The sequence below is a fragment of the Balaenoptera musculus genome, chromosome 1 (assembly GCF_009873245.2).
Source record: "Balaenoptera musculus isolate JJ_BM4_2016_0621 chromosome 1, mBalMus1.pri.v3, whole genome shotgun sequence".
In the NCBI taxonomy this organism is placed as follows: Eukaryota; Metazoa; Chordata; class Mammalia; order Artiodactyla; family Balaenopteridae; genus Balaenoptera; species Balaenoptera musculus.
The window spans coordinates 116,546,914-116,560,305 of NC_045785.1; the positions used below are offsets into that span (position 1 = coordinate 116,546,914).

A 13,392-nucleotide genomic window follows, 5' to 3' on the forward strand; every position below is an offset into this window, starting at 1 on the left:
AGATTACCCACCTCGTAAGATTACTGTGGCAATTAAATCAGTTTGAAAAATACCTGGCACATAGTAAATGCTCAATTTGTTAATTCTATATTGTCGTTGTTGTTGCTGTTTTTGTTGTTGTTATTATTATTACATAATTACTCTCCCGGGTTCGATTCAGGGCACCAGATGGCAGAAAACACTGTTTTTTTTTTTTAATATAATTCCAGCAGTGGAAAAACAAGAATAGTTCCCTGTACCTGGTGATTCCGCTTACTGGACGAGTTCAAAAAGTCACTGATAATCACTTAGAGTTATTGTAGAGACGATTCCTCCCACCAGGCGTATGTAGATTTGCCATCTCTTAAACCCTTGGCATCATTGTGAAGAAAGTTAAGACAAGGCCAGCCCCTGGGCAGCAGGGGCAGTTGGCCAGGATGCAATAATTCCCAACCGGACCGCCAGGGAGCAGCAGAGCTCGACCCGGGTTGCTTCATCCACAGAAAAAATTCTTAATTCCTTCATAGGTGTTCTTCTTGGCTGTTTGCGTGGTCCACAATCCCCGTGCACACGGCTGCAGTAATCCCGCCCATTATTGACTATCCAACCAATCACGAGTGTTCTGCTTGGGGCCGGGCCAGAATGCTGCGTCGGTCACTAGGAGCCCCGGAGTTGGGTGTTTTAGCCCCGTCCCCCAGGCGGCTCGGCCAATCCCCTGAGGCGAAGCAGGACGACACCCAGGCTGTGTCCAGAAGACCACGTGGCCCCAGGAGGCGCCAGTGCTAGGTAGGTGGAAGGTTACCCGGCCCGGGGGCGGGTGGGCGGAGCGGGACGCGCCGCGGCCAGCCCCCGGTGACCCGCTGTTCTGTGCCCTCCCTCAGCCATGGGCGTGCAGCCCCCCAACTTCTCTTGGGTGCTCCCCGGCCGGCTGGCGGGGCTGGCCCTGCCCCGGCTCCCCGCCCACTACCAGTTCCTGCTGGACCAGGGTGTGCGGCACCTGGTGTCACTGACGGAGCGCGGGCCCCCGCACAGCGACAGCTGCCCCGGCCTCACCCTGCACCGACTGCGCATCCCAGACTTCTGCTCGCCGGGCCCAGAGCAGATCGACCGCTTCGTGAAGATTGTCGACGAGGCCAACGCCCGGGGAGAGGTTAGTGAGCGGGGTTAGCGCCGGAAGGGAGGGACTTGGGAGGGGTCAGCGGGGACACGCGGAGCTGGGGAGGTCAGGGCCAGGAATAACTTAGCTGAGTTCCGGGAGAGAGACTGGAGGAAGACGGTGGGGCCAGGAGACCATCGCAACCAGAACAGAAAGCCGAAGCGGGGCGGGGGCGGAGGCGGTGGGGGGGGGGGAGCGGAGGCGGGGGGAGGGGGCGGGGCGGCAAGGGGGAGGAGTATAAAGAGGGCCCAGCAGTGTGAATTGGGCTCGAGGAAAAGCAACGAAGAACCAGCTGATGTGTGAGTTGTGAAGGAGAAAGGGTGAACAGACTTGGGAGAGATGGGGGTTGAAGTCAGGGGGTATTGAGCAGTCTCCGGAGTAAGGTTCTGTCCAAATGTAACGGAGCCACATTTTAAAAAGGTAAACAAGAAGCAGGAGAAATTCATCTTGATAATATAATTTAACCCAGTAACTCCAAAATATTATTTCAGCATATAAGCAATATAAAATAAATTCTTAACCAGATATTTTCATTCTTCATTGTCCTACATCTTTAAAACCTGGTTGTATTTTACAAGTGAGGGTCAGGAGAGTGTTGGGAGGGCGTTGAGCTCCACCCCACCCAGCTCCCCCTTCGCAGGCGGTGGGAGTGCACTGTGCCCTGGGCTTTGGCCGCACGGGTACCATGCTGGCTTGTTACCTGGTGAAGGAGCGGGGCCTGGCTGCAGGGGACGCCATCGCTGAGATCCGGCGCCTTCGACCCGGCTCCATCGAGACTTACGAGCAAGAGAAGGCGGTCTTCCAGTTCTACCAGCGAAGGAAATAAGGGACCTCAGCACTCTTCTGCCAGGTCCCCCGCGGCCCTGACCTGTGTGTTAGATGGGGCCAGAGACGCGGAAGTGAACTAGAAGTGCTAAGCCCTCCAGCGCTCGCTCGGCTGGCTCAAAAGACAGAAGTAGCCCTTCCCTGCAGGCAGGTCCTGGTAGGAGGATGACTGCAGCAGCCCCAGTGTGGGGTGTCCCTCGGCCGCTGCCTTGAGTCAATAAAGAACCAGCTCACATTGCATAGCACTTCAAGTTACAAAGTGCTCCCCACACTTTGCGACTTTTTTTTGCGCCTCACAATAGCCCCATAATAAAGGGAAGGCAGAAGGGCCATCCCTTCTTTGGATGAGGCGGCCAAGGCTCAGAAAGGCGCACAGTTACACTTCTGGAGAGTGGAAGTATGTGCCAGGACTACAGCACACATTTTCAGCCTTTTAAAGATGCTGAAACTCTTATGTACCTGCTCTCTAATAATATTTGATGTGTCCTTCTGGGAGCTGGTCAATGAAAAGGAACAAATCCCTGGCAGCCCAAGGTCTCTGATGCTCGCAGGCCAGGAGGGCCCCTGTGGACACAGCCCCTCAGTCCAGGCCCGCATGCCCCACGTGTGTCATCCCTTTAGCCCTCTTAAGACAGAGAAGGCCTGGATGCTGTGCTCACAGATAATCCCTGTCTCCATCTGCCAGGGGCTGGGTGCCTTTCCCCAGCCTCAGGCTGCTCCGCTCACCTGTGACCTCCAGCCCATTATGCTGCCCCACGGCCTGAGGCTGAGGAATGCCAGAACCCAGCCTCTCTGGGCAGGTATGCAGAGGATATTTGATGATTAAATAGAAGACATCAGGGCTGCGAACCTTGGCCGTGTTTCTCAGATGTTACCCTTCACTTCCCCATTGGATGCCATCCTACCAGCACCACCACCACACCTGCAGCTTCGAGAGATAGGATGAATGGGATAGACTAGCCAGGTGGACTCTTTTTGCTATAACTCCTGCCTGAATTCCTGTCCTCTCTTCTGTAATGGCAGGCCAGGATGGATAAGGTAGGAATTCATCATGAATGTGTACTGAGTGCCTGTATACCAGGCTTTGTTAGATGCAGAGGCCCTCCAGCTGAAGGGGACATGATTCACAGCCTGCTGGAGGAGGGGAGCACGACAGATTCCAACCACATGGAATAGGTATTATGGCAGACATGCATTCCACATCCAATGGAGACATGGAGGGAGGAGGCAAGGGTTCCCCTGCAGACCCCAGCCTTTTTAGCCTAGGCCACCACCAGCTCCAGGCCACCCACTCCTCACTGCATCTTCCTTCCTCTGCCGCCCACCCAACTCAACCCCCCTCCAGCCCTCTTAGACAAAAGGAGTATTAGCCAGAGTCTTGCCAATCTAGCAGTGAGAGAAAGACTGTAAAGTGCCCTCGCCGCCCCCCCCTCCTTTCCTCTGTGTGTCGAATCTGGATAATCAGTTCCTTCATTCTGTTCCCTTGGTCCCCACCCAGCTCACCCAGGTGAGGACTTCTCTCAAAGAGAAGAACCTACAGTTCCAAGCATTCAGGCTAAAACAAAGGAGTGAGAGGTAGCAGAAGAGGGGAAGCACTGAAGCCCTTACCCTCTGCTCATCAAAGTCCCCTCTGCCCTGCCCACGCACCCACTCCTCCCACAGCAGCATGACCCATTCTGTCCTGATGCAAACCAGAGCATCTTCCAAAGGAGTATTTTGATTGTGTGTGTGTGTGTGCGTGTGTGCGTGTACACGCGAAGGTGGTGGGGCAGGAAGGGTATGAACAGCCCACTTCCTGGATCCCTTCCCTCCAATTACCAGGATGGGGGGAGAGAAGAAGCAGGCTTGAAGCTGTACCCCAGAGTGTCTTCCTGATTCAACCCTCTGGGGTCACACAACCATTCCTCACGTTGTCTGCCTTTCCGTTCCTATCTTAACTCCATCCCCCCACATCCTCTGCCCTGCAGGAGAGGAACCTGCCCTTTTCTTTCTCCCAAGCCTCTCTCAAAGGAGAGGAAAAATTTTTCTAACCCCATTAAAACCCTGTGTGCAGCCTGCATCCCCATAATTTCAGCAGGTCTCCTCTGCCTCAAGAGTTCCTCAGGGAAATAAACATACAATTATGTGCTTAAGGAAATCACTTTTTAAATAAGTAAGAGTTGACTTGAAATGAAAAACTCTGCCCTTGGCCTTCCATCTACCTTGAGAGGTTAGCCTGAGTCTCTCTTTGGGCTCATTCCCACAGCCCCCCCCCCAATTTTTTGCCTTCGCACCACACCCTCTTCTGTATATGGCCACCAAAGAGGGATTGCAGACTAGCTGTGGCCCTTCCCCATTCTACCCCACACTGAGATGACAGGGGAGAGGAACAAGCCACTGCCATTGACAAAGAACCTCCGCGTCGCCTCAGACCAGGCTTGCTCAACGCCAGCACTACTGACACTAGGGTCTGGGTAGCTCTTTGCTGTGGGGACCATTCTGTGCTCTGTAAGGAGTCAGCAGGATCCCTGACATCTACCCATTAGATGCCAGTAGCATGCCCCCCCAAAAAACTGTGACAACCAAAAGTGTCCCCGGACATTGCCAAACGTCCCCCGGGAGGACAAAATCGGCCCCCGTTGAAAACCACTTCATCAGACCAACAAGCGCCACATGCGACCATAGGCTTTCGTTTCCTATGGGAGTAGAGGTGGGAGCATACGTGGGGATTTCTCCTGTGGACGCACACATCCTCATAGGGGAGAAAGGGCCAATCGAACCCCATCACACACCGTTACCTTTTCAAGCAGTGTCTGGTACCTGTCCCCAGTCCCTCTCATCTCCCCAGGCTGGGTTTCCAAGAGGGTGATAGACACCATTAACTTTCTACACGCAGGAGGGCTTTATTCTCAGTGAGTTGCTGGTGGGCATAGCTGTAATGTCAGCTTCCACCCCCATGTTTTTAAAGTTTCACTCATGTTTATCCTCTGACATGTGATGAGTTCCCTGCTGAATGGAGGCTTTTCTGTGTAGAAAACATCCCCCTTATCACTTGGGTTCTGCCCTCGTCACCTCTTGGGTCCCTCTCCCAGAAAACTGTTCTGATGCAGAAGCAACTGGAGTCAGGACAGGAGGAGCCCTTCTTTGAGACCATTCCTCCCTGGCCTGGTTCCCCGCCTCCACTTCACCGGCAGCACGCCTGGACTGGGGTCCGCTTGCTCTCTGGGCTGCAAGCTCCGTGACTGCCTCCCAGGCCACGTGTCCCAGCACACAGCTTCCCGCCGCAGACAGAGCTACATCCTGCGCACTCACTGCGGCTCCCCGCACCTCTCTTGGAGCTGTGCTTTGTCATCACCCTTATAGGGCGGCTCGTCACTGGCTGAGAGGTCTGGTCCTCATGCAGACCCTCTCCACGTGTCCCCCATGATCCCCCAGATCAGGTCTTCCCAGGGCAGTGATGAACATGTCACCCGGGGCAGGGATTTGATCCAAACCATAAGCCATTTCCCAGAATGAACTGCCCTCATCTGCCAAGCTTCACGTCAAACCTGCTGTCTGTATCTTGCCGTTCTTTCTAAGAAACTAATTTGGTCTCACAGGATTGCTTTGTCACAAAACAATATCAGTTACCACTAATGCATTTCATGCTTTGCTGTGACTGTACTTTGCTTACTTACAGCATCATTTATGAAGTGCCTACCATATAGCAGGTGTTTTACATACATTGCACTGTATCAATGTATCCTTAAAGTCACTCTGCAAGTCAAGTATTTTCCCCTTTGTGCAGATGAAGGGACTGAGGTTTAGAGACCAGTAACTTGCCCAACACCTCATACTTGCAGTATAGGAGCTTCATACACTTGTAGTAAAGGAGCTGGGATCAAACCCAAGTGGTAAGTCCAGACTCATGCTCCTTCACCAGACATCGCACCTGCCAAGACCTCCCCCTAGTTCCAGTTACACGGGGGTCTGTCTTCATGATCAGAACTTTACCTCGAGGGCCATTTTATCAGCACAGCCTCCAACATCCATTCTCTTCATCGTCTTAGGAAGCCAAAGAACAACCCTGCATCTGACCCTGAAGCCAGCAGCACCTGAGTTACGGGCTGCTGTTTAAAATGCCGCGCAAGCATTGAAGGCCAAAATAGTAAAGCTGATTCCTTAGGGCACGTCTGTCACATCCACTAGTATCTCATTCAGAGCATGTGGATGTCCTCACCCAGCATGACAATCTTGAGGCACATGTGACTGGCATCGAGCCCTCGAAAATGTCTTTTTATGTCTGAGGACTTACTGAACACCTGAACGTCCTTTCTGGTTGTGTTGTTGTTGTTTGAGCCCTTAATGCATGCCAGGCACTGTGCCAAGTGCTTTATAGGCATTACCTCATCGAGTCTTCAACCCTATGAACAAGGTCTTCTTATAATGACCAGTGCACAGATGAGTAAACTGAGGCCCAGAGAGTTTAAATAACACACCCAAAGTTACATAGCTAGAACAGGGTTCAAACTTGGGTTTGTGTTTAAGTATAAACTGCCTTCCCTCTTGGGAACAGAAAGACGAGAGTTCGTTGTAATTAGAAATTGCATAACAGCATCTTGTTTCTCAGAATCGAGGCACTTGGCTGACGGGGCCATCAGTGTGGCTCTGAGATCACACGGCTACCCCACCCCGTGCTGCTGCCCCAGGCCTCGGGAGCACCGCTCTGACTTGGGAGCGTTGGGCCGCAGGCACAGCCATCATCCCTAACAGGCTTCTGCCTCAAGCCTCCTGCACCATCAAAAATATAGTCCCCTGTTGATTTAGAAATGAGTTACATAAGTACTTCTTCCATTACGTTAAAATTTTTCTCCGGCTATTAAGGATTCAAGGCATACTCCTGAGAAGGCAGCATGCTTGTCCAAGCAAGCAGAAATTTGAGAAACACTTGGTGCCCCGTCCATGCCTGAAGCTGATGACTTATTTGCAACCTTGATAACTGAGTCCTTGTGCCACAAATTGCTTAAATCGCTTCAAACCACTCCCTCACCCTATTTGTCCCTTGACTTATTCTGTCACCATGGATATGTGATCATGAAACAGATTGGTGATGTCACCCCTGAGTTTCATTATGTGGGATCAGTATGGAAAACAGTTCTGGGTTTTTTTTTCCCCCAAGCTGTTATAATAAACACACCACTGTTTCTTCTTTACCAATATATATTGAGTAGGAACTGCTCCAAACCCAAGGTGGGCCATACAGGAAATAATGGGTGCAGCCATCCGGACAGGTGACAGTGCTCATCTCCTCCAGTAGGTTTTATGTGCCCTTGGGCTCCCCCCAACCCCACACCAAGCAAATTCACTGATTGGCATGTTTTCTGTAGGTACCTTTTGTGAGATCTAGTCAGGGCTGGATGCAGCCTAGGGCCATGGAATAGAATGAAATAAAGTAACCACGTTGGAATCAAGCCCCCAGGCAGAACCATGTCATTCTCGATCATGACCTGTAAGGCTCTGAGGAATCCAGTCTCTTTCTCCATCTCTCTCCTCACCTCAGTCGTTCCCCTCCCCCCACAGCCCTTGTTCTCTCTGCTCTACCTGTGTTGGGAGTCCCCAGGACCACCCTTGGTTGTGATGATTTGCTAGAGGGACTCACAGAAAAGCTGGTATCCTCTCCATTATGGTTTAAGGCAGTGAAAGGATACAAATTACAGTCAGCAGAGGAGAAAGGCACATGGGGCAGAGTCCAGGAGAAACCAGGTGGGAGCTTCCAGTTACGTTCTTTGAGTGGAGTTGCAAGGACAGTGCTTAATTCTCCCAGCAGCAATGTGTGACAACACATAAGAAATATTGCCAACCAGGGTAGTTCACCCGGGCTGTGGTGTCCAGGGTTTTTGTTGAGGGTCATCATGTATCATGTAATCAACACCTGTATAACTGACCTTATCTCCTCAGCCTCCAGCCCCAACAGAGGTCAAATTGATATGGAAGGCCCCAAACAGCCTCAGCATATAAAAACAAGGATTCACCATGTCCCTTTGTTAGCATAGACTATCTGACCTGGCCCAAGGTCTCAGATATACAAAGGCATTCTTATCAGGCAGGATATTCCAAGAGCTCAGAAGTCATCTTGCTGGAGCTGGTCCAGGGGCGGTCCTGAAGACCTTTGGAATGTATAAGGTTGGGGCAACCCACGCCAGCTGAATTAACCCTTTCCTGCATGTTACCAGATGCTTTATGCTCTCTCTGCATGACAGTCTGGGCCCATACTATTCCCTTTGCCTGAAATGATTTGTTCCCCAGCTCTGCCTAGCTCCCAACTTCTACCCCTACTATTGGTCTCAGTTTAACATCATTTCCTGGGGAATGGCGTCCAACCACCTCCACATATACTCATACATATTACCAAAGCATCTGTCCTTCTACTTTGCAGCTCTCGGCTCACTTATAATGATTCACTCAGTTGTTTAATTTCTCTCTTTCCTACTAGAGTCTAAGGACTGTGCCCATACCCATAGCATCCAGCACAATGCTTGGCACCTGGGTGCTCAATAAGCATGTGGCAACTGACTAATTGACATGCCGTCACCTGCCTGGGTATCTGCACATAGACGCAGAAATGGGAAGAAAAGAATAAACTTTGGAGTTGTATAATATAGTGGGGAATACATTACACGTGTACACCCCTAAGTGTGCATGCAAAGGTGGACACATACAATTAGAAAAGATGCAATGTATAAATACTTAATGATGGAGTGATTAAAGAGATAAGAGGAGTGCATCTGGTAGAATTCACGAAGTTGAACCTTCAATAAGATGTGGAGGGTGTGGTCAGATAGCCTAAAAGGATATACAAATTTGTATATTATTAAAAATACGAATGTTATACGTCAGGTCCACATAGGGAGGCTTAGAGAGAGAGACGGGCAAGATGAATGGGTGGCAGTGAGGGAGAGGGAAAGATGTAGGGAGTCAGCTGGCATGGATGAGGGCAAAACCTCATCCAGTGGGTAGCAGAAAACACATGGTTAGATTAAGGCAGTGAAAGGGCAGCAGAACACCAATTGGATCGTATCTGGTCCAAAGTGTGGAGTCACCACTGGCTTCTGAGCAGAAGACATGTCACTAGATTCCATTTTTCTTAAGTCACACAGTGACAGAATGGCCCCATTACTTAGCAGCAGTACAGTGCTTTATGGTTTAACATTGCCAATGAGAGACAAGCTCTCACCGCGGCTGATTTTTAAGACTTTTCAGAAGAGAGGAGTTAAGTAAGAACCTGTCCCTGCTTGCTGGAAGTTAATGACTTTAATGCTTTGCAAAAGAAAGTAAAAGGGTTGTTAAATCAGAGTGCTCCTCCTCTGGGCTTGCAGGTTATGATTTTTTAATGCTTTTCAAATGGGAAAGGATCTCAAGTGCGTGTCATCCGTACATGCTAAAACTGTGGGCCTTTCCAATGGCAGCTGGCAGTGGCTCTTGCACACCCACTGTTCTGGCTGATCCACTGGTGTCACATGTTACATCTTGGGCTGTTGACCCTATTCAAAGGCCTACAGGGGTGGTGACCCCCGGTGCTACATTCAGCCCAGCGGCCCAGTATTTTTCCCTATTGTCCCAAGGCCAAGGGGTACCCGTGAGTTCAAACTTTCCTCCTCAGTTGCACCCCTGCTCCCCAGCCCTCTCTCCCATTACATCTATCCCCTTACCTTTGAATGTGTCTTCTTTTCTCCAAATAGTGGTCAATTTGTCAAATACAGAGGAGCCAAACAGACCAAATGGCATATTCTCCTGTAAGTGGAGGGCATGGTGTGTGTGAAGGAGGGGTAGTGCCAGGGACGCCAAAGACAGCTCCCACCACGGGAACATGCAGGGTCCTCAGAGGCGTCAAGGCTGCTACAAATGCCAGAGCACCCTGGGTCCCAGGCTCTCCTGGCTGGCACTCTCCAGCTGGAGACCTGGAGAATAACAGACCAGCATGGGCGCCCAGAGAGCCCTCTCCCACCCCTCACAGGAGGCTTCGGAGCTCAAGGTGGGACTGGGTGGGGAGGGTGCCCTGGGTCTCCAACTTTGCTCTTCAGTCCCAAGGTCCTGGATCTGGCACATGTATTCAAAACCTTCCAGGACAGGAAGGAGGCTGGAAATACATGGAGAGGTCCAGACCCATTCAGGAGTCAGGCTGCCCCCTTGAGAGCTTAAGAGTGACCCTCAACCCACCCCAACCTACTTCTGCTAATCTGATAACCTGGAAGCCACAAAGGAAGTCAGTTGGTGGCGGGAGGTGGGGGGATAGTCAGAAAGGAATTAGGGAAATGCAAATTAGCACAAGAAGATATGATTTGATATACATCATGTTGGACGCACATATACACCAAATCTCAAGATACCAAGGTTGACGAAGCTAAGGGGAAATGAAAACTCTCAAATTTGCTGGGGGATGTATAAAATGGAACAATAGCCTTGGAGAGTAATATGCCGAGCTCACCTGAAAATTCAGCCACTTCACTTTTGTATGTATATTCTGGGCAAAGTCTGCATGTGAGCAACCTAGAAACATGTATGAGGCTGTTCATTTATTCATTAACTCAACACAAGTTTACTGAGCACCTTCTTTGTGCCAGGCACACTTCTAGAGACTCAAAGGTAAGCATGAACAAAACAAAAATCTCTTGTGAAGTGTGTATGCAGCATTGCTTAAATAGCCAAAAGCTGAAAACAACCTGAAAATATATTGTTAGGAGAACTGATAAACACTGAACCAGATACACAGGCATCAACGTAGATTTATCTTGGAAACAATGTTGTGTGCATAGGAAAGAAACCTGCAGGAGTATTAGGTACAGAATAGCATTTGTGTAAATAAAAACAAACAATACTGTACATTGTTTATGGATACAAACTTTATACAAATAAATGGTTTTGGATATCCACCAAACTCAGGATCTTTTTTTTTTTTAAAGAGATGGAGCATCTGTTTTCTTTTTTTTTTTTTTGGCCGTGTTGGGTCTTGGTTTCTGTGCGAGGGCTTTCTCTAGTTGTGGCAAGGGGGGGGGGGGGCCACTCTTCATCGCGGTGCGCGGGCCTCTCACTGTCGCGGCCTCTCTTGTTGCGGAGCACAGCCTCCAGACGCGCAGGCTCAGTAGTTGTGGCTCACGGGCCCAGCTGCTCCGCGGCATGTGGGATCTTCCCAGACCAGGGCTCGAACCCGTGTCCCCTGCATTGGCAGGCAGATTCTCAACCACTGCGCCACCAGGGAAGCCCCAAAACTCAGGATCTTAACTGCCACCTGGAAGGCAGGGAGGTGAAAGAATAGGAGAATTTCAAGTGTAACTGGAACGTTTTGTTCTTGAAGAGAAAACATCTGAAGCAAACATATAGGTTAAAATGTTAGCGTTCTATATTTTGCATGTTAAGCATACAGATGTTTCTTTTAGCAACCTAGGTCCTTTTTTGGTTTTAATTCAAGATGGAGAAGTTTTTGTTTTGTACCGCTTTCAAATTTTGGAAAAGATTTGGAGGAGAGGAGGATTAAGGCCCCCTCTCCCAGCGATCCAGGGGCTGGAGCCTGCCCTAAATGCACCTCTGGGATCTCATCCTCAACAATGACTACCTGCGGGGCCAAGAGACCACGAACTAGCGAAAAGAAGAACTGCGTCCAGCCGCTCTTGGCGCGGCCGCCCAGAATCACAACAAGCTGCACGGCGCCCCCTGGAGGCCTGACCGAGCTCGGCACCTCTGTAGGTGAAAATAAGGAGCTCCGGAAATGCCCCCGCTGCGGTGGGAGTGGAAACTCTTCAACCGCTTTGAAGAGCAATCTGGGACTATCTAGTAAAGTTGGAGAGGCAAGTACGCTATTATTCAGAAATTCCGATTTTAAGGTTTTACCTTCGAGAAACTCTCAAATATGTGCCCAAGGAGACGTGTACAGATGTTCTTCGCAGCAGTGTTTATGATGGTCAAAAATTGAAAATGGCACCGTTATCGATCTTGAGCAGAATAAATCAAGTTAGATGTATGTATCCAATGAAATACTATGCCACCGTGGAAATGACAGCTAGAGCCACCTGTGTGATTGTGGATCCATCTCACAAACCATGCTGAGGAACTGGGTGAGTTACAGAATCCTCCCACAATAAAACTACTCACATAAAATTTAACTATGCAGACAATGCTATGTATTGTTGATGGATACACACACGTAAGGAAAGTATAAAAACAACATGGGAATGATAAACACCAAATTCAGGAGTTACTTCTGGGAAAGAAGGGAGGAAAATAGAATCGGGAAGGAATCCAGAGGTGGGGTGTCTTCATTGTGTACTATTTTATTCTTTAAAGAAAGACAAATATCTGAAACAAATATGACATTTTAGAATTAAATAGAGCTGAGTGGTGGGTACCCAGATGTTTCTTATGTTATCTGTTATGCATTCCTTTCTTTCTTTCTTTCTTTCTTTCCTTCTCTTTCTTTCTTTTGATAATCAGGTGTACTGAGGTATAATTTACATACAGTAAAATTTTACTTTTCTGAATGTTTAATATTATACACACACACACACACACACGCACACACACACACACACCACAGAGAGTGAAGGCAGAGGTGGGGTGGGGTCAGAGCCTCTGAGGCAAAGGGAACAGCAGAGGAAGGCTGCATGGAGGGAGGAGCTGTGGTCCTTAGCAGAACTGAAGGATCATCCCCAGCAAGGTGAGAGAAGTGGGTGGTTTCAAAGGAAGCCAGAAAGAGAGGTAGGGCTCCCCCTGCTGGGCGTTATAAAAAGGGGTTTGTTTTATTCTCAGTGCAATGGAGAGAGACATTGGAAGTTTTAAGCCAAGGAGTGTTTACACTGGGTCTGTTTATCTTCTGTGTAGGTCATATCTCTGTGTGAAATGCATGGGAGGGCAAGAGCAGAGGTGGGGAAAAGAATTAAGAGGCTTTCACAGTAATGAAGGCAAAAGATATCAGGAGATCCACTATAATGGTGGCAGTAAAGCTGGGGAGAATCAGGTGGATCCGAGATATATTTTGGAGAGGAACCAATAGAACTGGATAATAGATTAGCTGTGAGGAATGACTCTGAAGTTTCTATCTGAGTAGCTAGTGGTGGTGCTTACTGAGATGAGAAAACATGGGGAGGAGGGCAGGGACAGTGGAAGGGTAGTTTGTTCCCAGCAAGGAGAAGGATGAAGGATTTTATTTTGGATAAGTTAAGTCTGAGATATTTGTGAATTACCCCAGTGGAGGAGGAGAGCCAACAGCTGTATATTCCGGGTCGAAGTCTACCAGAGAGGTGGGGTCAGGTCAGGATTTGGTGTTGCTGTCCACTATTTAAAGCCGTAGGACTAGGGAGACAGTGTAACCAGTGAAGAGAAGTGATGGGAAGGGGAGGGGAGGGGACCCAAGGACTGAACTCTGAGGACCCCTACGTTCAATGTCAGGTTGAAGAGGAGGATCCAGCAAACAGACTAAGAAG

The 13,392-nt window shown here is 49.5% G+C and overlaps 1 protein-coding gene across 1 annotated transcript; it reads left to right on the forward strand.

The window, feature by feature from the left end:
- The first annotated feature begins 217 nt into the window (after nucleotides 1-217).
- DUSP23 (dual specificity phosphatase 23) lies at nucleotides 218-2,191 on the forward strand. Its single transcript, XM_036843274.1, has 3 exons — nucleotides 218-765; nucleotides 861-1,129; nucleotides 1,776-2,191. The coding sequence occupies exons 2-3, from the start codon at nucleotides 863-865 to the stop codon at nucleotides 1,959-1,961; spliced, it is 453 nt and encodes a 150-aa protein (XP_036699169.1). The 5' UTR covers nucleotides 218-765; nucleotides 861-862; the 3' UTR covers nucleotides 1,962-2,191.
- Nucleotides 2,192-13,392: the final 11,201 nt, after the last annotated feature.

Excerpts from the sequence above, each read along its gene's own strand:
- DUSP23 (XM_036843274.1), top strand. The coding sequence starts at position 863 with ATGGGCGTGCAGCCCCCCAACTTCTCTTGGGTGCTCCCCGGCCGGCTG. Across the intron at positions 1,130-1,775 it reads AGGCCAACGCCCGGGGAGAG|GCGGTGGGAGTGCACTGTGC; the intron begins GTTAGTGAGCGG and ends CCCCCTTCGCAG.